Source organism: Pogona vitticeps, chromosome 1, assembly GCF_051106095.1.
Source record: "Pogona vitticeps strain Pit_001003342236 chromosome 1, PviZW2.1, whole genome shotgun sequence".
Taxonomy (NCBI): domain Eukaryota; kingdom Metazoa; phylum Chordata; class Lepidosauria; order Squamata; family Agamidae; genus Pogona; species Pogona vitticeps.
Genome location: NC_135783.1, coordinates 266744682 through 266770383, shown reverse-complemented (window position 1 = coordinate 266770383; position 25702 = coordinate 266744682). Strand labels below are relative to the sequence as shown.

Here is a 25702-nt window from a genome sequence, read left to right as displayed (position 1 = left end):
AGAGTTAGGCACTGGATGTTTATTGAGGAATTCGGCATCGACACCGTGGGTCCTATAGAGGCCATCGGTGCGGCGAGAAATCTGCATAGTGGAAGGAGGTTTTCCCCAAGTGTCCTTAGTAAGTTGAAGGATGGACTTGTTAAAGGGGAGACTCAACGGAACGGGACGCTCCTGGTTGATGTCATCGAACACTGGGTCGGCATCCGCGGACAAGGGCTGTTCAGTGTCGAGATTCAGGGCTTGTGCCATTTGGAAAATAAGCGTAGAATAGGAGGAGAAGTCATCCGAGGAGGACGAAGCATGGCTGCCCCTCGTATCTGGGACTGGAGGGGGAAGCTCGGGCTCATGGGAGGACTCAGAGTGTTGTGCCTCTGAAGATGCAGGGGAGCCTGGAGATGAAGGGTAGTCTGATGGACCGAAGCCCTCTGTCAGGGGAGCTTGGTGCCGTTGGATTGGTAGGCCTTCAAAGGGGCCTTGAGATGGTATTGGGTCCGGCATCGATGGTGTGAGACGTAGGGGTACGGCTTCATGAACTCTCACATTCGAGTTAGAGGAATTGACTTAGATGGGGCAGGAGGGCATACAGGCGGAGCCGAAACCGTTGGGGCCAAAGTGGTCGCACGGAGGCGATTCGAGTCGATGAAAGGGACGGCATGGGGGAGTTCCGGCGTCATTCGGGGCCGTTTAGCCTGTTCAGGCTGGTACCTTTCATACAGGGTTTGCCAGATGAAAGGGTCAAAATGGTATGGCACCATTGGAAAAGGGCATAAATCACCTTGCGATGGCACAGACCTCAGTGGGGAGAGGTGCTTTCGTTTCTCCTTTCTCTTCCATGGAGGTGAGGAGGGGGGGAACCTCCAGAACGGATGCCGAGCTTTCAGCTGCCCACCCTCAGTCAGGGTTGGAGTGGACTGTGGCCAGGCTGGACTGTGGCGCAGCCGCGTTGAGGCCAATGCTCGGGGTTTGGAGCGGCATCATTCCTCGAGGATGGGTGAAGGCAGAGAAGGCTGAGGGGGCTCCACACGGGGAAGTCTGTCCTTTCTAGGCCTCTTAGGGGCAGGTTTGAGTTTTTTCTTCAAGCTTGCATTGTGCGCTCGAGATTTCTGAGAGGAGGGCAACTTGTGCTTACCAGACGATTTTGCTTTCTCAGCAGTGTCCTTAGCTGGTAGCACAGAGGTAGAGTCAGAAGTAGACTGGCCTACTGGAAGTCTGTCGGCTGAAAGGGCAGAAGATCTAGCCGCTTCTGAAGACGCAATAGGAGGATTCATGGCTGTTTGCCAAAGGTAAGACTGAAGTCTTTGGAGCCTCTGTTTAAGTGCTGGCTTGGTTAAGTTTTTACAAGCAGGGCACGAATGGGTCAGATGTTCCTCGCCCAAACAAAAAAGGCACTGGCTATGACCGTCAGAAAGTGCGATTTTATTCGCACAGGTCGTACAACGTTTAAAAGGAGATGGCGAGGCCATAAGCAAAGGACTGGGGGGGGAGGGGAAAGGGAAGGGAATAAAAAGACCGCGGGAAGCCGATTAGGCAAACAAAAGACGCGGAGGATCATTAAGTAGGTAAAGATAAACAAACAAAAGCTCAAAAGAGCCTAGAAAAATAGCCAAAAGGCAAATAGCGAAGCGCTCGATCTTTCCTGAGAACCGTTCAGCTCGGCGGAAAAAAGGAACTGGGGAAGATGGTGGGTGGGGGGAGTATATACCTCTTGGAGGATCACACCATAAAATTGTTACTTTTAGCTCTAGAATCTTCCGAGAGAGTCAGCACAGGCGCAGACAATATCCATATGTGTGCATTCACAGAGGCCACGAAAAAGGATACCTTTTTTTTTTTTTGCTACCACTGCATCTGCACAAATACGCCTAATGGAAGTGTTTTTGAGTGAACAAAGGGCTATTACACAGCCACTCACAAGAACCAAGATGCAAAACATTCAACAGCCTGCTGTGAAGAATATGCACAGCATTCAACAGATAAAACTATTCTGCTTCACTCTGACCTAGATATTGTAGTTTATGTGGCTATAACCTTGGCTCCCACTAGTCCTGTTATAATTGATACTTTTCAATCTGTGTAGTCTGATGGAGACAGGGACCTTAGAGATGAAAATGACCACATTCTTACTTTTCCTGGCTTATAAAAGCATTCAGAGGGCAGGCAGGCTGAGTGGGTGAGAGTACTACACACCTCCTTACAGCAAGATTTTAAGACAGCTGCTGAAAAAACAAATCTTCCCTGAACTCCACTATATTAGATGATTATCAGCTAATCTCCAATATTCTCATTTTGAGCAAGGTGGTGACTTCTCAAATCCAATGAAATGGATCATCATTTCAATCCAGTTTCTGATCTGGTTATATGGCATGGACAGCTATTTACCTCTGTAGACAAACTGTGCTGGGGAGCAGACAGAGGAAGTGTGCCCCTGTTGGCCTGCTTCACGTCACAGTGGCTTTCAATACCATTGGTCATAATATCTTTGTGGACCATATGTCTGGAATGGGACTTAGAGGCACTGCCTTATAGTGGCTCTCGTCCTTGTTGGCAGAGCAAACTCAGGAAGTGGTGCTGGAGGACTCCTGTTCAATGCCTTGGCTTCTTAGAGTGGTGGGTCCCTCGGGATTTGATTTTGTCCCCCATGGTATTTCATGCTTACATGAAACAAACTGGAGAGGTTTTCCTTAGTTTTGGAGTTGTGGGTCACCAGTATGTTGATACACCCAACTCTATGTCTGCTTTCCACTAACGGTAAGGAGGCTGTGTTTTTGTTCTAAACAAGTGTCTTGGTGTCAGTAGTGACACCATGAGGGAAAACAGATTGAAACTTAATCCAGGCAAGACAGAAGTGTCCCTAGTCAACTGAAAGACAGATGAATAGGGATTCAGCCTGTGTGTGATGGGTTCCTTATCCCCTCCGAAACTCAGGCTTGCAGCTTGCAAGTACTCTTGAGCTTATTCTAGAGCCAGGAGGCTGAGATATCAGACACGGCCAAAATTACATTTGTATAGTCAAAGCTGATTTCCCACCTGTACCCATTCCTTGAAACATCTGATTTGCCTGCAATGACACATGCCTTAGCTATATCTGGTTTGGACTACTGCAACATACTCTGCATAGGGCCACATCTGAAGACTGTTTGGAAACTTCAGCTAGAGTAAAATACTGCAGCCAGACTGTTGATCAGTGTTGATTACAGGGAGCATATAATTCCTCTGTTGCAGAGGCTGCATTGGATAGCAGTTCATTTCTGGGTCCAATTCAAAGTGCTGGTCATGATTTATATAGGGCTATATAGTATATGGGTTTGGGTCCAGGCTAGCTGATAGACTGTATCTCCTCATATGATCCTCCTAGGTCTTAAAATAATCTGGGAAGACCCTTCTCTTAGTCCCATCTCCCTTACAAGTAACACTGGATGGGGGAGCTGAAAGATAGCTTTCTTGGTTGCAACTCCCAGGTTACGGAATACTTCCCCCCATGAGGCTAGGATGGCCCCCTCCCTCCTAGCTTTTCAGCAACAAATGAAACCTTCCTTTTCAGACAGACTTTTAATACCTAATTTTAACATAAGGTATATGCACTATGGTTGCAACTTTTTAAATCCTTTCAGTATCAACAGATTATATGTGCACGCATAACTAAATTAGAAAGATCATTTTTCAGCAATTGGCTAAATTTTATGTATTACTTGCATATTAAAAATTCCAACCACCTCTGCTTTTAGAAAATGAAACCACAATGCCACATTGGGACAAGCAAGTTATCACAGATAAAAAAATGGATTTTAATAAGACAGATATTATACTTCTGGATAAGCAACAAAGAAACGTGTACCTTATAGAAGTTGGAGTTCCTCTAATAAGCAACTTCAAAGTACAGAAAATTCAACAATTGCAAAGTACCAAACACTAAGATAAGAAAGTTTAAAAATATGGAAGCAAGATCAGATCAACCCCCTCCCCATACTAATTTTAGCTGCAGTGGTGCCCCACATGACGATGATAATCCGTTCCATAGAAATCACTGTTTAGCGAAATCATCTTCATGCGAAAACTGTTTCCCCATTGGAATACACTGAAACCTGTTTAATGGGTTCCAATGGGGAAAATACCTTGTCGTCCTGCGAAGATCACCCATAGGGAAGCCATTTTGCGAGCACCTATCAGCTGTTAAAATGGCTGTCTTGCGAAGCATGGGTCCCAAAAACACAGGGAAGCCATTTTGCAACACAGGCGATTAGCTGTAGAAATTGTCATCTTGCAAACTAACGGTCTGCGAAGCACGGACCAAATCATCGTCCAGCAAAAATCCCCCATTGGAATCAGTTTTGTAAATCACTATACCGATTGCAAAACCTCATTGTCATGCGGATTCGTCGTTTTATGAGGTTGTCGTCTAGTGAGGTACCACTGTACTAGAATAGTTCCAAAATCTTTTGCAAGCAATTTAAAATAATTGCCAATATTGCTAGTTTGCTCCTTATTTTTTTTAAGTGATTTTGCAAACATGTCATTTCACCCACAAAATTTTAGGATTTGATTCTTACTGTTTAGGTTTGACCAAAGGATTCACCCCAGGCACCAGCAATGCTGAGAAATAATAATAATTATATAATCTTGATTTAAAACACTGGTTATATATTTGGAAAACATATCCCATCTTTCCCTGAGCCAACCCCCATATCTGTAACAATCTGAATACAGTGGTGCCTCGCTTAGCAATTGCTCTGTTGAGCGATGAAATCGCTCAGCGACGGAGTTTTTGCGATCGCAAAAGCGATCGCTTTGCGATGGTCCCTATGGGTTTTTTTTTCGCTTTGTGATGATCGCGGGGAAGCGATCATGGCAAAGTGACCCTTTTTTAACAGCTGATCGGCGGTTTCAAAATGGCCGCCGGGAAAACAAAATGGCCACCCGCTGTGTTTCCTTGCTTTAGAGACACAGAAAATGGCCACCCCTATGGAGGATCTTCACTTAAAGGTTAGTTTTTAGCCCATAGGAAGGCATTAATCGTATTTTAATGCATTTCTATGGGCTTTTTAATATCGCTTAGCGATGAAATCGCTTAGCGACATTTTTTCCGGAATGGATTAACGTCGCTAAGCGAGGCACCACTGTATAGCTTGAATAGTGTACTCCAAGTATCTAAGAAAACAATTGTAATCTATGAAATTTCATGTTAAAATAAATTTTATTATGCTGATGACACACAGCTCTATTTCTCTTCTGATAGCTATGAAATGCCGATGTAGAAATGAGACTAGAAATGCCAATCCAGATTATGGAATAAACAATTCAAAGGATGGGGCTAACAAACTGGAAAACAATCTTCAGAAGACAGGGCGGATTGTTGTTGTATGGTAGACAATTTAGGATGGAATCTTGAATTGAATACTCCTTCCAAATGACCAGGCTATCCGAGAAGAGGCTCCAATTAATCTTTTGGCAAGATTCACTAGCTTATATATGTAGACAAGCATGCTATATTCTGGGGATGAAGATGCTCGCCAGTTATTCACAGTCTATTAAGCTTCACATTAATGTAAAATTTTCCAAGAATTTGTGGTGGGGGGGGGGACTGTTTGATTTTTTACATGGTCTTTTTTTGTTCCTTTTCAAAAATCTGAAAATTTTGGTTATGAAATACTTGATTTGGAAAAATAAAGTTTATAAGGTTTTCATATACTGCTACCTAGTCTTTGTTTTCCCAGAATTATTTTTAAGCGCATTCGATGTTACATAGTCACTTTCAAAAGCTGAAAAAAACTAAAACATCCTGGAGAAGGATTCTGCCAAACATATCCTTCCTGCAACAAGGTGACAAGTTTATAAAATGACATAGGTAGGCTCTTGTCTTGTCTTTCCTCTTGCTTGTGTAACATTCTTCCATCTTCTATAGTATGTGAAAGTTGCTGATCTATCTTTGGAAATACACCAAATCAAAAAATAACCTGATACGTGAAAGGATATAAAAGTTTATCTTAATCTGGTGAAACCTGCAGTTTTCAGACATCCATGAAAGCAAAACTGAAGGACCAAAAAGAGGAAACTCAGAAAATGATAGTAATCAAACATTTTTGAACCAGAATTTATATTCTGCAAAACTTTAGGTAAATGTAAAGGTTCCCCTTGGCATTTAGTCCAGTCGTGTCCGACTCTAGGGTGTGGTGCTCATCCCAGTTTCCAAGCCGGAGAGCCAGCGTTTGTCTGAAGACAGTTTCCGTGGTCACGTGGCCAGCACGACTAGACATGGAACACCATTACCTTCCCACCAAGGTGGTACCTATTTATCTACTTGCATTTACATGTTTTCAAACTGCTAGGTTGGCAGGAGCTGGGAGAAGTGACAGGAGCTCACTCCGTTGCGTGGATTCGATCTTACGACTGCTGGTCTTCTGACCCTGCAGTACAGAGGCTTCTGCAGTTTAACCTGCAGCGCCACCATGTCCCTGCAAAATGTTACCCTCCCCATTTATATTTTAGCTATTCTGAAAGTGATTGTTTTCTCTGCTCACTCAAGACTCCAGAGGTATGCAAAATTCTTTTTTTTTCCTTTTTGCTACTCAAGTTATTTTTTTTGTTTTCCAATTTAATGCTTCGCCTACTTACAAAGATCCTGAACTTCTCTACATCTTGTAGCTGCATTTATTACAAAAATTTAGAATTCAACTATTACATTTTTAATTATTATCTAAACCAGTGGTTCTTAACCTTTGTTACTCGGATGTTTTTGAACTGCAACTCCCAGAAACCCCAGCTAGCACAGTTGGTGGTGAAGGCTTCTGGGAGTTGCAGTCCAAAACTCCTGAGTAACCCAAGGTTAAGAACCAGTGATCTAAACAGACTATAACTTTATAGACATTTTTCTTTCTACATACATATTAATTTACATCTAACCTATAGCAAAGTACATGGTGCTAAAAAAGCACTGAATATCTCAATGTTTCGGTCTTCAGAACACAGCCAGAACAAACCCACAACAACCACTGAATATTTGTTAACGTTTTCTTTTTTTCTCAGGAAAAAACACACACACAAAGTTTCCCTCCACTCTGGCTTCACTATTGCCGGGCACAACAGTTCCTTTCAGCTCAGTTCAAAATCTTGCTCTTTATTTACAGAGTCCTATCCAGTCTGAGCATGAGATACTTGAAATATTTTATTTATTTTATTTATTTATTTATTTTATTTCTATCCCGCCTATCTGATCATATTCGACCACTCTAGGCGGCTTACAGTAAAAACAACAATGTAATTTTAAAACTTTACAGCAGAAACTTAAATAAAAAATAATAATAATAAAGAACAGAATAAGAAAAAAGATCGTCAAGGGTTTTCTGTTGGGAAGGCCCGCCTATACATCAATGTTTTTAGTTGTTTCTTAAAAATGCCCAGCGAGGGAGCCGCGCGAATCTCAGGGGGCAAGTTGTTCCAAAGGCGAGGAGCCACCGCCGAGAAGGCCCGGATTCTGGTCTTTTCCTTTCGGGCCTCTCTCGGCGTTAGGCTCCTCAGCCTTATCTCCTGGCTCGCACGAGTGACACGGGTAGATCTAGATGGGAGAAGGCGTTCCGCCAAGTATCGAGGTCCTAAACCGTTTAGGGCTTTGTAAGTAAGCGTTAACACTTTGAAATCAATGCGGAATCGGATTGGCAGCCAATGCAATGCGGCCAGAGTGGGGGAGATATGTTGGTATCTTCTCAGCCCACTGAGTAGTCTGGCCGCCGCATTCTGCACCACCTGTAGTTTCCGCAGCAATCTCAAAGGTAGCCCCACGTAGAGCGCATTACAGTGGTCTAATCTCGAGACTACAAGCGCATGCACCAGAGTGGTGAGAGACCCCACATCAAGGTAGGGCCGCAGCTGGGCTATCCGCCTGAGATGGAAAAAAGCGGAACGGACCACGGACGCCACCTGGGTCTCCATGGTGAGCGCCGGGTCAAGATGGACACCCAAGCTACGGACCCCATCCCTGGCGGGCAGGGTCACCCCCCAAAAAATGAGGGAGTTTCCCATGTCCCCAGGTGTGGGGGCGCCCACCCTCAGTACCTCTGTCTTGTCCGGGTTCAGCCTCAGCCCGTTCTCCTGCATCCATTCCTGTACAGCCTCCAGGCAACGCTGAAGGGACAGAACGGCATCTCCTGCAGTTGGAAAAAAGGAGATGTAGAGCTGTGTGTCATCCGCATATTGATGGCACTGCGCTCCACACCTCCTGATGACCCCTCCCAGCGGCCTCATGTAGATATTAAACAGCATTGGGGAGATGATCGACCCCTGTGGGACCCCACAATTAAGGCACCACGGGGCCGAAACATTCTCCCCAAGCTGTACTCTCTGGGGACGGTCCTCCAAGAAGGAACGGAGCCAAGCAAAAGCCCGGCCACCTATCCCCAACTCGGCGATCCTCCCCAGGAGGATACCATGGTCAATGGTATCAAAGGCCGCTGAGATATCGAGGAGTACCAACAGAGACACTTTGCCCCTGTCGGCCTCCCTCAATAAGTCATCACACAGGGCGACCAATGCCGTTTCTGTCCCATGGCGCGGCCTGAAGCCCGACTGGAATGGATCCAGGGCATCTGTTTCATCCAGGAACGCCTGGAGCTGATCGGCCACCACCCTCTCGACTACCTTGCTTAAGAAAGAAACATTGGCGACGGGCCTATAGTTGCCAATTTCGTCCGCCGCCAAACTGGGTTTCTTTCTTATGGGCCTAATGAGTGTTTCCTTGAGGGCAGAGGGAAATCTACCCTCAAGGAAAGACCCATTAATTATTACAGTAGCCCATTCCGTTGTTGAGGGCCTGGCTGCCTTGATTAGCCAGGCCGGGCAGGGGTCCAAAGAGGAGGTGGTGGCACGACAGCGATCAAGCGTCCTGGCCACAGTGTCGGGCGATACGGGCTGAAAAGAGTCAAAAGACACCGGGCAAGACGGAGCGCTGGACATCCCAACTTGACTCACTGTATTCAAAAAAGGAGCGAGATCCCGGCGGATGGCCTCCACTTTGGATTTAAAAAATGCTGCAAATTGGTCCGGGGTAAGACTAGGGGGAGGCCTATCTCCCGGGCCAACTCCGGATAGGTCACGTACTATACGGAATAGTTCCGCCTGCTGGTTGGATGCCTCACTTATCCGGTTAGCGAGGTAAGTTCTACTGGCAGCCTTTACCTTAGACTGGTAAAGGTTAGTTGCGACCTTAACAGCTATACGATTGAAAACCGTCGGGTCCTTTCTCCATTTGCGCTCCAGCCGTCTCCTGACCCGCTTCGACACCCGAAGATCCTGGTTAAACCAGGGCGCCGGGCGATCTCTGCGGCGGAGAGGGCGTTTAGGTGCGATCGTGTCAATGGCACTAGTCGCGGCGGTGAGCCAGCCGTCAGCCAGGGCCTCGACAGGAGCGCCAGCCAGGTCAGCCGTAACCCCTCTCATGGCATCCTGGAATCCAATCGGATCCAGTAGCCTTCGAGGGCGGACCATGACAATAGATCCCTGCTCCCTGCGAGGGGGGAGGGCCATCTTGAGGAAGCATTTTATTAGGTGGTGATCCGACCATGACAAGGGGACCGACTCAAGGTCAGTCACCATCGGTCCACTCTCACTCCCATTGGTGGAAAAAACCAAATCTAATGTATGGCCGCCCACGTGCGTAGGGCCGTTGACATGTTGGGACATGTTCAAGAAGGCCATGGTCTCCAAGAACTCAAGAGCTGGTCCTATCCAGAGAGACGGGATGTTTATTGAGTTGTTCCTACAGACTTTTTCTAGAGAATCCTGCTTGGTGCCCACAGTGCAATTGTTTTAGCACCAGGCACAGACATTTTTATTTCCCACAAGCTTTCAAAATGCTATTTAAAATACTTCCACATTTGTAATGTTTATGCTAGTTTTATCTTTTTCATTTTGACCACAGATTTATAGTATTATGTTTTTAATTCTGTGTTGGATTCAATTATAGCTCTCTATCAAAGGAATGGAAACTACCCTGAGTGGATATCTTCACCCTCCTGCAGCCCTCTAAGCAAACAACCCAATTAACTCTGAAAGACAGAGATAGGGAGTAGGGCAGAAATAACAATCTGCAGAAACGTGAGGAAGGGAAGAAGAAAGAAGAGGAAGAAAATGAGAAGGGGAAGATAAGAAGGCCCTGTTGTGCATGTGGAAACCTGCTTGTAAAATGCTGTACTGAAGGACTTTGTAAACCATCTCAAAACAGATGTCAAAAGGTGGCAAAAACACTCCTTAACAAATAAAATATTGAATTATATTGCCTTTGGTTTGCAGCTTTAATTACTGCCACATAAACACTAAAATGCAGCTGGGGAATATTTTGAATTTATCACCTGGCTAAGCTCTTGGGGGGGAAAGTAAAAAGAATTCCATTTGCTCCTCAAGACACTACACTATTTCTTTCTTCAATACAATACTTCCAATATTGGGCAAATGATAAAAAATGCAAAATGATGTCATGGATTTTGAGGGGTGGTTTCAACTTTTAAGTCAACAGGACTTTTACTCAAAAGTTAAAAAAAAGACATTTCACCCAGTAAACATGAAAATTAGAATAAGACTGGGCTCATGAAATCATGAGGTACCTTTGTCTGGCAAGAGTAAAACACACACCATTTGCAGATTACTAAATTGTTTCTTGAAGTCTAAATAAATAATAGGGGCTTAGTTGGGCAGAAGACTCACCAATTGCAAAATGACTGGTACACAGCTTATAAGATTACTATCTAAACCATGTTGTTTGATCCATCCCACTTTAGGAGGTGATCAAGGATATGGGAAGGTCTCCAAAAAGCTTCCAATTCATCCTTTTTTCCCTCCATTTCTGGGAGCCCAGAGAAGCACTAAGAACAAACAGAACAAAAGTTTTACAGCCCCAACTTTTCCAAGTGAACAAAAATTCTATGTTGAAAGAGAAGAAACTCCTTACAAAAGAAGTCTTTCAGACAATAATAATTGAGCAAAAGGAGAAAAATCAGACTACAGAGTGAAATATAGTATCACACTATTGCTTTCCTCTATACCACTTTCCTTTGAATTTTTTTAAAGTTGAATACTTTCCCTAAATAATATAGAATCCAAATCAAGTGTTTTTTTCCCAATCAAAGGCCACTTTAAAAAAAATCAAAACGGCAGTTACTGAAAACTATGAAGTGGATGACAGATTTTGCAGTTCAATTGTATTACGTATAAGACAATTCTGAAGCTTTCATGTATACCATTTCACACGTTGAAATCTTGTTGCTTAACAAAATAGGTTGCAACTAGATTAGGCCCATTTCTATCAAATGGAATGCATGGATAGGCTGACTCACAATATTCTCATTCGTACAATGGGCTTACTCTAGCGTTATTTACTACAACTAAGTAACAGGATTTCAGTCACTATGTTTTAGACAAGAATGTAGCACCTCTCAAGAAGTCTGTACTAGAACACTTCTGTGGTACAATATTTTGCATCAACTCCTGATCACAATGTCAAAGGAATTAAACAGACATGAATATACACTGTACAACAGAAAATGTTGCATCTTTCTTAATAAATAAATGGCATGTGTATGACCAACAGAAGTGGTTACATACAATTTATGTAGACTTTGTGTGATGTGCAAGGCAACAAAAACCCATACTATTCTATATTATTTTATGGAGATTTTTTTAAAGTGATGTTCCTATGGGTCTTCAAAAGCAGATGAAAAATCATTAATAGTATTATTTAACAAAATTACTGCTTACCAAAGAGGAAGTTATGCTTAAAATAATTATTTTAGTGACATTTTGATAGGTTTTTAAAAGTGCCAAGAATTTGACTTCCATTTACTTTAATACAGTACTTTCCTTTCTGAGTTAGCTTTGTATTCATTCATAAACATATCAGTTCATAATATTTGTCATGACTAAAAAGATATATTTTATACCATGTTAAGTACAAGAGAAAGGTTCCAAACTACTAGTGTAATCCTACACTGCAATCTAATGTATGTGTTCTTTGTCCCATTGAAAATAAAGGGTATCCAGACTAAGGGTGTGTCTGTTGTTGTTCTCCGCCGTCAAGTTGGAACCATCTTATAGCAACCCTAACAGAGCTTGCAAAGTAAGTGAGATATCTAAGGAGTGGTTTTACCAGTTCCACTCCCCCACTTAGTTTCCATGGGCAAATGGGGACTCAAATGCTGCTCTTCAGAGTCCTAATCAATCACTAGATATGTCTAGACAAGGGAAATTATCCCATCTTGACTTGGATCAAATAAGCTCAAAAAGGTCGCTTGCCAGAAACCAAAGCAAAATGAAGCATTCTGAGTGGCACCAGAAGAACAGTAGCCACTGATGATGAACCAAAAAGATCCTAATTAATACTGAAAAGGTTTGCAATTAGTTTTATGTAATGTAGTCATGTAAAAATACATCACACCTAACTAGGCTGTCAGCAGCTCAAATGGGGATATATCACTTTATAAGCTCAACTAATGTACGACTGAAGCTTCATAGCATCTTGACTTACGGCAAACCCCACCAAACTGCATTTAAAGTGCGAATTTTCCACAGACTGGTCATTACTACTGATAATTACATGTATTAAGTTTCTAATGGTTGCTTAAGACTGACACTGAACTGCAGTGTTTAAAACTCTTTCAAAAACACTTTAAAAATAATTTGCTTTAAAATATAAAATCTTAGGTGTACAAATTGAGATTGTACTGTTTTCTGAGAAGAGTAAGGTAATTTATGCATACATAATAATATGTGTCAGAGCTTCAGCTGTGGCAAACAGTTCAATGGGGAATGAATTCCTACTATTACAAAGACAAAGGTGCTATAAAAACTTCTTTTTCAGACATATTTGTACAATATTATGTGAAGATGATTAGCTATACAATATTACTCGACTCAAAACAACTAGGCAACAAGTAGGCAACTAGGAGGCTGGTACTAGAGAGGGCTGAACTTACAATCCTTTTTCAAGGTTTGATACCTTGTCTAAGAGTATTTGAAAAAATTATTGGAGGGGAAGCTATAGAAAATTGCTAAAACTGTCCTAAAATTATAGTACTTTTAAATCTGCAGCATGAAAAAAATAGTTGATTATGTTTTTTCAAAATAATGAGCCATCTCCAGCAAAGCAAGGTCGCTGAATTCATAAAATTTGCTGCCAACTGACTATTTTGCTTTTCAACTTCTAAACAGAAATACGATTATAATAAACATTTGACAGATGAGAATAATGCTGTATTGTAAAAGCATATATTCTGTAATACAATAATGCCATCTATTGATGCGAGTTGAATTGTTGTAAAATATCAGCCCCAGCAATCAGCATTCACAGCAATCAGCTCCTCCAGCTATCAGCAGCTAAACCCGTTAGCTCCCTTTGTTGCCTACTGACTCTGGATAAGAAAGTAATGTTTTGGTGTTGTGCTAAAGCACACACAGTATAAATATGGGGAATAAAACGCACACAAACATGAGACAACTCATCGTAACATGATGACTTCACGCTAAGCTACACATGCCAGAAAAAAAAGAGAGCAGAAGAAAATTAACAATGGAGTTTCCTCCACAGATGTAAACTAGCACAAGGCTAGTTTGGCTGGGTGAGATCTTTTTCTTTTACAAATTTTGAGTGTGTGTCTGTGTGTCTAGATACACTAATAGGCTAAATAATGCATTTTATATGGATAGATTTTTAAATTTATTTTATTACCATTTCTGAGGACACTGTTGATAATATCCATTCTGTCATATTTTAAAGAAATAGGAAATCACTTACCTCTAATTAGAGTTCTTTGAAGGTAGTATCCTCCTTAGATCCCCTATTTTGGGTAGTGCCGCCTCTGGGAACTGTACAGCAAGATCCAAAGACTTTTATATTCCCTTCTACAAGCCCTATTAGCGCATGTGTTTTTTATTATGACCGCTAAGCCAAATCCTTAATTATTCTAATCAATGAGGATCAATGGAGGATACTACCTTCAGAGAATTCCATTGAGAAATATGCAATTTTTCCCTTCTCCAAAAGCAAGTATCCTCCATAGTTCCCAACTGTCAAACATCTAGAATATTTTACACCACCAGAGAACCAACTCGACAATCCAATGTAAGAAGTACAGCATAGCTCAGAAGACTAGAGCATCAACATGTTTTCTAACATAATGGTGTTAAAAATAAGTGAGCACATGTTAAACCAGATTCTGCTAAGTTATTCATAAAAGAAACAGATCATGTTGAACTAGGCAGAACAGGTAAGAAGTCTTTATATCTCTGCAGGTTTCTAGTGGTTATGATTTATGAAAAAATGCACATATTCAGATACTTAATTGACTGCTTATTTCTTCCCTTTCAGAGGAAGGGTTTTAAAAAAAATCAGACACTAATATTACATTATTTTGTAAAATATAATAGGAAAAAAAAAGAAATATTTAGTCTTCACTTCCCCTACAGGCTGCTCCATTAAAATTTAACTTTAACGGTGTGCTGAATGCTAAGCAAAATATGGAGGTAGTCAAAACAGTCCTCTTTAATAGATAATGTCCTCTACATATTTTCACTAACTAAAATTTCTTAAACCGCATAAAAAGGTTAAAAGTATAAACTTTTCAGATACTATAAACCAGGGAAGTAGATCATGGGCCACTACCCATTCACCAGTTGATAAGTAGCCTCTGCTTTATATTGGAATTTTAGGAAAGAATGCTGGATTACATGCATCTTAGTCTAATTCTTACAAAACACTTATATTCACAAGCAAAACCATATATTTAGACTTGCTTCTGTTTAACTTGAATAAATGACAAACAATGCACTCTTGGTATATATAGGTAAACACTCAAAGGACAAAGGAGATTCTGGTTTTGTTTTTAAACGCTTTTACCATCCTCATTAAACAAAAAAGGAGTGTAACACAGACTCTTCTCTTGTTTGCCAAAAGCAAAAAATCAAAATTGATACACTGAAAAAGCAGCAATGACAAGGGGAACAAAGAAAAGTTGGCAACTCTAAGAATATCAATGTATGTCAGAAAAGAATATTTAAAATCTTTACAGCATGTTCAAAAGAGTGATAAGATTTTTTATCACTATAATGCCAAGGGAGAATAAAAAGCTGCACCCAGTATTAAATTTAGAATCACGTTCAAAAGACCACTGCCAAACAACTTAATGAATTGTATCTAGTTAGCTAGGTGGATAAGTCACCTACTGCAGTGAAAAACAGATTTTAAAAAAGAAACACTTTTTGATATAATTAGTTTCTCTGCTTGGGTCCCCACATCCACTCCTAAAAAGCACAAAACACAACTCCAAATTCTGTTTCATAATTCTACAACAGCTATCACTAGTTTCAGGATAATTAGTCCAAAAAGCAAGTTCTACACCATCTTATTCCTCATTTCAGAACTACCCAGTTCTACTTGTAATAGAAGAAAAAGTTTTATAATTCTTTAGTGATATTAAGACTTCAGATATTCATAAAGACATCCACACAACAGCTCAATAAAACTAAATTCCTAAGTACCGTACAATGAAAAGGAATGTACAGTTATATTGTAACCTAAAGCTACTTGGCTGATCTTCCTTCCTCTTAAACATGCACCAGTAGGACTCATTGAAGGGCCAAAAACCTTACAGAACTTGCTATCTGATTTACTGCACAAAGACGGACAACCCAAGATGGAGTATCTAGGATGATACTTGCCTTTCAAGAAAGCGACACCACAGGGGCATTATGTACGCAATACATGTATAGATGTACTAGCAGTCAGTTTAACAGTACACACCACACTTGCAAAAGCCTGATTGGAGCCATAAGGCCGAATGACCAAAGGAATATCCAGGTATGTATCAATTCTCCAACTTTCATAGCCACATTCCAGACATCTTACATAATCCTTCAGCTTGCCTTGGTAGAGCTGATTTATCAGATCAGCCTGTAATTAAGAAAGAATTTTCATGTTTTAGTGAAAGATTGTAAATCTGTTACTTTGCATTATGCAATATTCTATCCAGTGCCATTTAAACATAGCCAATTTACTGACTTTTAAATGTCTAAGTAACATGCAGAGATAAGAGTAGCTCAGCATATATTAAATCTGCCAATCACTTTCCTTTGATTCATTAACAATAAATTCTTTTTATTGAATGAATAAAATATATTTTAATTTCTTTCTATCATGAGATAATTGCCTTGTGTTGTAACGCAATGCTTATCTAGGGTACCCAAAAGACTGAATCTCCCCATATGAACCTTCTCGGCTCTTAAGAATATGATAGTTTAATTTGTTTTTAGTGTGTTGTTTGTTGTGTTTTAATTTTACTTCCCTTACCCTTGTGATCAGCCCTAAGTCCTCTTATGGGGAGAAAGGTGGTTTATAAATTAGAACAAACAAATAAATAATCCATTATTTCATATTTTTTTCAAATAGTGCATTTTAAATTGAAACTAAAACTATTTATAAGGCTAAGGGCAGGTAAAATGTTTTTCCATCCAATTTATCATAAGCACATTTTATATAGATCATTACTGTTAACATTCCAGCTAGGAGGTGACAGTCTACTCCGTCTCAATTTTGCTTGCATTCATCCCTAAATCTGTTCCCTTTTGACATAATATGTAATTCTAAATATTTGCATGAAGGTTTCAATATTAATACATATTTATTTATTTATACTTAATATGCAGGTGTTAGCCCCTTTTTAAATGTTATTTCCCATAATGTACAGTACACATTTATAAACTTATTTTAACTAAATGTATGCTTTAATAAATAAATCTGAATTGATTTTTTCATTCAGGAAAAAAATATTGGCCTTCTGATGTGCTGGGAAAGAGGCATGAAAGAGCAAGCTCTGTCCTCTTACTGCTGAAGAAGAGAAGGGCTCATGTTCTCCAACTTTAAATACCTGGCTTAGTGCCCTGGAAGACATCCTAGTGTCATCCTAGGGTCAACCACACATATAGAAAGAATCAGCTGAGGTGTTCACAGGAAAAGACAGGAGTGTACAGGAGAGATTCATAGAGCAAATGTTGCTTGTATGGATTCTAGGGATTCATTTTCATCCCTTGAAACTCACAGATTTTTGCAACGTTTTTGGTCTGCCAGATGGTCATCTGAACAACGTATATATTAGATTTCTCAGATAAGTGAATGGGAGAAACCTTTGCTGGATACATAAGAGATTTTGGCTATAGACCTTTCTGTTTTTCCTTCCAGCTTTAAAGAGAAGAGGTATGCTCCATTTGTGGCATCTGTCCCTATCTTGATCCGTAAGTTGCTCAGTAAAATAATGGATAACTTGTGTTTTTTAAATTAATCCTTTGCAGGATCTTTACTTCCCTGAACCAGGAGGAGAAGCCTGGGAATTAGCTCTGCAGGAAACAAAAGGTCCTCCCGTGAAGACTAGGGAGACTGTTGGTTTGGATCACAGCAAAAGGCAGTGTGACAGGGATTAATATAGGCACTTCTTGCTGTAAACTGAGCAGAGCTACAATGACTGCATTGCCATTCAGTGGCCAAGCCTGGTAATGCAATAGTTTTTGCTCTTAACAGTTTATCCCTTGCTTCCGCACAACAAAAGAACTTAGAAGCATCAGATGTAACAATGTGTTACTGGGAGAGGGGGAAGAAGTAGAGACAATACATTTTTTTTAAAAAAAGATGGTAGTAACAATTCTCATCCCTAGTTAAAAGCAGTGTATCCTATCTACCCCTTACTACAAAAATAAGATCAAAGCATTATACCTGTTCTGTTTGCTTCCATTTTTGTTCCAATGCATCAAACATGACTCTGCAGAGTTCCTGCACATCATGCTGCTGCCATGCTGTTAAAAAAATAGAAGAGGTAAGTTAATATAACAACTTTCTAACATGTTATTTTAAGCTGAATTATTTAATTTTGTTCTTACTTCAGAAAATATTTTTTAAGGAAGAGTTGCTGAAAATTGTACAGAATTCAGTCAACAGCTGAAGACTAGACTCAAGCAAAATCTTGCAGGCACAGTTATGCTGGCATAAACTGGATCCAAGCCACTGGAAGCAATTAGTTTAAGTGACTTGAAAGCTTCCTATCTCCTGCTTTCAGGTTCTGGGGCATTCAAGGGCTCCTTTTTGCCCTGGGAAATCCTCAGGAGCCTATGGACAGCAGGGATGAAGTCTTCAATAGTCAAAAACTGCCAGTGGATTGCAGCTGCAGGGACCAGGATTGCTGACAGCAATCTGGAACCTATTATGACTAAAGGTTCTCCCTGCCCCATCCCAAGATTCCCAAAGGCTTCTCCAGAAAAAGGAAGTCCTAAAGAGTCTCAGAATCTGAAGGAGGAAGGATGGAAGCTTTCAATTTGTTTAATTATTTTCATTGCCCAGATCCAGTTTACCCCAGTGAACTACACCAACAGGAGTTTGCCTGTTTACGGAGAATATACGTTATATAGACTTATAGGCTGATAACAAACATCCAAGGATCTGGCCTGGCAATCTATATATTCTTCCACATGTTCCTGCAAACATCTGAGTAGCCACTATGGCCAGGTAAATAGAGGAATAGACAACCCAGCAGTGACCTTTATTCCTTAAAATCAATGGGCTCATTGGGATTCTTTAGGTAGAAGATTAACATATCCCAGGTACAATATTTGCATTTAAATAATATTTTAATTTAATAAACCTACATGGGTGTACACAATCCTTCTGCTGCCACCTCACTCCTCCCTTCAAGCAAGTAAGCAAAGACACAGGGAAGCTGCACAATGTACCATTATCAGTGAAACAGGAACGCAGATTAATAGCTCACAACCAAGCCAGGATTCAAAAGTCATATTAAATTCATAGCTTCATATCCTAGCTTATTTGAAAGCTATTATTCATACATCCCTAGCTGAGGTGTTAACATGGTTAATTGTGGTTTCTTTGCTTCCCTGCTCATACAAAAGGAGAAAGTAGTACATAAATAGAGCTCATATATATTTTGTCCTACTAAGAGAGAATTTGATTAGCAGTTAGTATCTATATAGTATCTACTCTAATGACTGATGAAAATATTTTGTTATAATTACCCTCACTACTATCCCATCCGAAGCTTCGTGTAACATCTGTTGTTTCAATTGCTCTCTTTTTGCTGGTCTGTAATAAAACAAACAGCCTTTGAAGCTGATAAGGGATGCTTGTCACTGGATCTTCTTCAGATTCCTCAAATTCCCATCTATTAACAAAACAAGGCATCTTAGTAACATCACGTGTACACAATTACTAAGTTACAAGGAAATACTCTCAAAACATTGTAGACACAGATGGTTTTAAGAAGACTGCACGACATGGAAATATAGTCGTGTCCCGCTTAATGATTACCCTGCATTACGATGAATCCGCTTCACAGCGATGTTTTTTGCGATCCCAATTGCGATCGCAAAACGATGTTTTAAATGGTTGTGTTTTTTGGGGGTTTTTTTTTTTTTGGTTTGTGAAGATCGGTTCCCTGCTTCAGGAACCGATTCTTTGCATTACGATGATCAAAACAGCTGATCGTTGGGTTTTCAAAATGGCTGCCAGGTGCTCAAAATGGCTCCCCACTGTGCTTAGGGACGGATTCCTCACTATACACGAACAAAAAATGGCCACCATATGGAGGATCTTCGCTGGACGGTGAGTTTTTAACCCATTGGAACGCATTAATTGGGTTTTAATGCGTTTCAATGGGTTTTTTATTTTTGCTTTACGACGTTTTCGCTCTACAGCGATTTCGCTGGAACGAATTAACGTTGTTAAGCGAGGCACCAATGTAGTAGGTAAAAATACAAATTCAGAAAATCAATGATCTTATTCATGTTTGATTGTAATCTTAATACAATTACAGTGGTGCCTCGCTTAACGACGATAATCCAGTCCAGGAAAATCGCCATTAAGCAAAAACATCATAAAGCAAAATAAAAAACCCCATTGAAATGCATTGAAACCCGTTCAATGCGTTCCAATGGGATAAAAACTCACAGTCCAGCGAAGATCCTCCATATGGCAGCCATTTTTGCTGCCTGTGTAGCGAGGAATCCGTCCCTAAACACAGCAGGGAGCCATTTTAATTACCCGGTGACCATTTTCAAACGGCCGATCAGCTGTTAGAAAAACGTCATTTTGCGAAGAATCAGTTCCTGAAGCAGGGAACCGATCATCGCAAAGAGAAATTCCCCCATTTAGACCATTGTTTTGCAATCGCAATTGCGATCGCAAAAAGATCGTCATAAAGTGGATTCGTCATAATGCGGGGCAATCGTAAAGCGAGGCACCACTGTATAAGGGAAAAAATCCAGTTACACTTGAAGAGTAAATATTTATCAACAGGTAAGTTTCTATCTACCAGAAAAAAATTATGGTGGCTTTTTTAAAAAGTACATAAATACTTTTCAAACCAAATACTGTATCAGAATGCAGAGATTCATAATGTTCAAAAGTAGTGCAGTCAGTTCCAGACTGACCAAGTCAGAATGAACTTGGATAAATTCTTGGGAACATTATTATAATTGGACCATATGCTGTTTAGAAATTCAGTGAACAATAAAAAAGAACAACAAAAAACCCACAGTGAATAAATGCTCATACATTGTGCCTTCATTAACTTTTTTCCATCTATACTTTTCAATGTAAAGAACAATATTTACAGCCAGAAGGCACAGGTAGTTATTTGATTACTTTGCTGATTATATCTGTTATATAGATTATAGTTGTTTCCATAGTATACTTTAAGAGTTTTTTTCAAGGAGAAAAATTCTAGTCCATTACAGACACTACAGTTCTCAAAGATATTAGCTGCGAGCCATTCCTCCTACTCAGTTCAAAGACCTTCATTCAGCACTTGTGGATACCAGGGCATAAACAAAGAATGACACCATATAAACTGTAGTTATCCAGCAACACTGATAGTTCTTATACAGTGATTTTTAAAACATGTTCAAGGAAGTTCTGCTACAAGTATGCTTGGTGTTGCACTAACTCTTGCTCAACTTTACAGCATGCAATTAGGGGTCCTGGAAGGCATTCTCGGGCCCTTTGGAGGCTTCTCCCACACTCACCCCCACTGGCCCAGCAGGCCGAAATTCCCAGATTATTTCTTTCCTGTTTTCTTTTCCTAAAAATGTGGTGAGTCTTATGGAGAGGTCTGTCTTATGGAACACACCCTAGGACTCTTTGGAGGCTCACCCAGCCCCCCCAGGGGCCAGAGGGGGTGAAATCAACACCTTCAGGGACTCTTCTGAAGCTTCCCAAGCCTCAAGAGTCCCAGAAGGTGGCGATTTTGCCCCCTCTGGCCCCGTGGGGGGGGCAGGGTGTGCCTCCAAAGGGTCCTGGAACACACCCTAGGACCCTATGGAGGCTCACCCAGCCCTCCCCCCGCAGGGCCAGAGGGGGCAAAATTGCCACCTTCAGGGACTCTTCTGAAGCTTCCCAAGCCTTAAAAGAGTCCCTGAAGGTGGCGATTTCGCTCCATAAGACGCATACACTTTCCCCCTGGCTTTTTTTGGGAGGAAAGTGCGTCTTATGGTGCGAAAAATACAGTAATTGAATGCAAAAGTGACCACATGAAAATTAATTAATTAATTAACATTTATACCCTGCCCGTTTAGTGAACATGCCACTACTCTGGGCAACTTGCAAAAGTTTATTAAATATATATAAAACATATAAAAATAAAACAAACCCTAACCCCTCCCCCCATAAAATCATCCATCTGGGGCATAAGATGACAGACAACAGGCCAGCATAATTTTACATAAGGGTGGTCCTTGGGAACACCTGGGTAAAAAGCCAGGTTTTAATTTGCTTGAGGAAGCTCAGGGGGGTGGGGGCCAGTCATATATCCAGAAGAAGAGAGTTCCAGAGTGGAGCAGCCACTACTGAAAAGGCCCGGTTTCTGGTTGATGTCTTACAGGCGTCTTTTGGAGTGGCCACATGCAACATTAAAGACTGGGAGGTTCAGGTGGGATGGGAAGATGACCTCATGGAGAGGTGCTCTGACAGATAACAAGCTCCTAAACTGTAAAGGGCTTCATAAGGTAGCACCAATACTTTGAATTTGGCCTGGATGCATACTGGCAGCCAGTGTAAGTGAGCCACGACAGGTTAAATATGGTCAAATTTAGATGTATCCGTGACCAGCCTGGCCGCTGCATTTTGCACTTACTGTACCTTCTGAACCATCTTCAAGGGCAGCCCCATATAGAGAGCATTGCAATAGTAAATCCTCAAGATTACTAATGCATGGACCTGTGTTATTAGGAATCTCCTGTCAAGAAGGGGACAGAGGTGTGCAACCTGCCTCAGATGGGAAAAGGCAGATTTGGCAACAGCCAGGATCTGTTTCTCCATGAAGACGGCCGTGTCCAGAGCACACCCAGATTTCACACCTGATCCTTCAGGGGGAGTGTGGCCCCATCAAGATCTGGTAACAGGCCCCCTAACTGATCAGGATGCCCTCCCAACAACAGGATCTCCGCCTTGTCAGGATTCAATTTCAGCCTATATGCCCTCGTCTAGTCCATACCCATGGACAGGCAAAGTTCTAGAGTCTGTACAGTTTCCCCTGCTGAAAAGGAAAGATAAAGTTGTGTATCATCCGCATACTGATGACAGTGAACTTTGAATTTCCAAATGACCTCTCCCAACGGCCTCATGTAGACGGGAAGATGACTGACCCCTGTTGAACACCACATTGTAGTGTCCATGGGAACAAAACAGCCTCCCCAAGCTGAATTCTCTGGCATCGGCCATCAAGGAAGGAATGGAGTCAGCATAATGCTAGATCTCCGATCCGTAATCTCCATAACCAATCCAGCAGGATACTGTGGTCGACAGTATCAAAGGTGGCTGAGAGGTCTAGGAGGACCAACAGGGCCACACTCCCCTGGTCAGCCTCCCATAATAGGTCATCTAGCAGGGCGACCAGAAGTGCCTCAGTCCCATGATGCAGCCTGAACCCCGATTGCAATGGATCCAGACTATTGGTATCCTCTAAGAACATTTGCAATTGGTTCTTGAAAAATTAACAAGAGCCCACTGTTGCTTTATTTAGAGGAAGATTTCCAAGTTACCAGAAACAAATCTGCAGGACCTCTTAAAATCATTTTAAAACAGAATACATACTTCAGAAAAATGAAAAAGTCTAGCAAATGCATAGCACAACTTGTGCATTATTAATAACTATTTTCTTTATATTTTTACAATAGTTTACATTATTTTTTACAATAATGGAGAACAACTGGTATAAAGCTTTTTCATACTCACTGACAACCATCACAGAAATACATGCGTCTCAGGAAATGCAACAGTCTTTGAACATCTTTGAAAAGTAGAGTCCAAAAATACCTACAATAATATTACATGCATATGATCTCATGTACTTACTTATATAATGCATTTCTAAATTCAGGAGTCATGAAAAGGGTTTGCAGCAGGCTGTTCAAATAGCAGGTCATTGCTTGATTTACTAGACCCACATATCCTAAACAAACAACAGGTTTGCAATAAGATTAGTAATTATGCTAGCTTCTAATATAAACACAATTTTTGGCGCAACAGGAATTAGCAACAACTGTTATAATAACTTCAGTGTAGTTTGGAAAGCTGACTGCTGTCTCTACTGAAATTATTTTAAATTCGCTGTATCAACATAACAATATTTTGATCTCCACCTAGGTCAAATAGAAGTTCACTGGATTTCAGAATATAAGCATATCCTCCAAATTTCTGAGATGGAAAAACTAATAACGTACAGGACCTTACATTCACATAGCACACCAAGTTTAAGAATTTTTCACCTTTGGATATCAGTTGTAGTATTCAACAAAATCACTTTGCAGCATGATAAATGTTGAGATGTTTCCCCATCCTGGCAAGCAAGAATGCACAGGAACCGGATGACTATTTACTGGATCTGATCACATGCAGAATTAGACATGCTTAAGACCAATAATTTCTATGGGTTTAAACACAGAACAGCAACAGCAGAAAAAGTTGGAGCAGGACAGGTGCTGCATAAAACAGCACCTCATACAGGCTGGAGCTCTTCTCTGAAGGGAAGTCTACTAGTCAATTAGTTAGATATGGAACACAGCTTGTTCTCATCAACCAATGGATTCTTTATGTTGCTGGAGTAGTGCACAAAATAATGAGCTATCCACACCAAGTGAACTGTAAGGAAAGAAATATCTTAATTGCACACCAAGGAGTCCGACGCAAGCGCAGACTAAACCCTATTGTGTGCATTCACAGAGGCCATGAAGAAACTTTCAAAACAGAACTAGAAAAAAAGAGGAAAACTTGATCTGGGATTTTTATAATCTACTTGTGCTACGATGGTGAGCATTTAATTTCTAGATACATGTAGAAATTCAGGATTTATGTGACAGTGACATTATCTGGTCTCATGTATCCTTTACTTTAATTCTGTGTGGTCAGGACAGGACATGCAACACTTGCTCTGTAGAAAGAGAGATATTGTGCATGTGAACAGGTCACTATTAATGTTCCCAAGAGTGTTTGCAATGGCACAAAAGTACCCATGTGTGTGAATCGGAGACCACAAAGAAGATCTGGTAACTTCTAAGCCTGGACACAACTCACTCACAAGGCTGTATGCATGTGGAGCAGAATTATCAAAGATACAGTTTAGGTATCAAGTAATACTAGATTTTATTTTTAAATTAAACATATGATATATACTTCCTATTCTCTCACATCATCACTGAAATCAGTAGAACTTCTCCAAACATACTGACCCAAATTTCACAAAAAGAGTGCTCTGCTCTGGTTCCATTCTGCCTTGCCAATACTTAATTGCTTCTACACATGGTTGAAATATGATTATACTATGTAGAAAGAGACAGATCATCATACCTGTTTCTGATTTACTTAGAATTGATGAGTAAGAGTAGCTCTGACTGACATAATCATTAGAACAACCAACTGAACCTTCTCGTGGAAGAGGGCCTATAAATCTATCCACATTCCGTTCATCTGCTCCACTGGATTCCTCCTGAAAAGTGGATACATTAATTAGTGTCTTTTCAAAACACATAGGCCAAAATCTTGTCCAGTTAAAGTACACACTCAATCACTCACTCAAGCATGAACAGTTTTACTTTTTCACTGCTTCTACAAGAAGGTATATGGCACTTCTTTGGGCAAGTAGTAAGTCAGCTATTTCCAACAACATTTCTGCTGGTGGTACCTAGCAAGATGATGACCCCACTAAACAATGAATCTGCATAATGATGACTTTTTGCGATCGCTATAGCGATTCACAAAACAGTAATTCCTATGGGAGATTTTCGCTGGACGTCGATTAGGTCCGTGCTTCGTGAACCGTTTGTTTGCAAGATGACGATTTTTTCGGCTTCGCAAAATGGCTGCCCTGTGTTTTCCGGATCCATGCTTCGCAGGGCAGCCATTTTTACAGCTGATCGGTGCTCGCAAAATGGATTCCCTATGGACTATCTTCGCTGGATGACAAGGTATTTTTCCCATTGGAACGCATTAAACCGGGTTTCAATGCATTCCAATGGGGAAAGGGTTTTCACATGACGACGATTATCGTCATCATGCGGGGCACCACTGTATGTGCAAGTGGGGCTTTATACTTTGTCAGTGTCCAACAGGATCCTGGGAAAAGCTAACAAAATTGTAGCAATACAAAATATTTCAATTAAGGAAGCCCACATAAATTGT

General features: G+C 40.9%; 1 protein-coding gene across 4 annotated transcripts in view; it reads right to left on the bottom strand.

The window, feature by feature from the left end:
• The window catches only part of USP47 (ubiquitin specific peptidase 47), a 102167-nt gene that overhangs the window by 38286 nt on the left and 38179 nt on the right, over nt 1-25702 (bottom strand). For all 4 annotated transcript variants that reach the window (XM_078383940.1, XM_020789905.3, XM_020789906.3 and 1 more), the window contains 5 exons: nt 24872-25010; nt 23381-23477; nt 19048-19193; nt 17738-17817; nt 15776-15925 (listed from right to left, as the gene is read on the bottom strand). In XM_078383940.1, coding sequence (XP_078240066.1) covers nt 15776-15925; nt 17738-17817; nt 19048-19193; nt 23381-23477; nt 24872-25010 — 612 coding nt within the window. The remainder of the gene's footprint in view (nt 1-15775; nt 15926-17737; nt 17818-19047; nt 19194-23380; nt 23478-24871; nt 25011-25702) is intronic.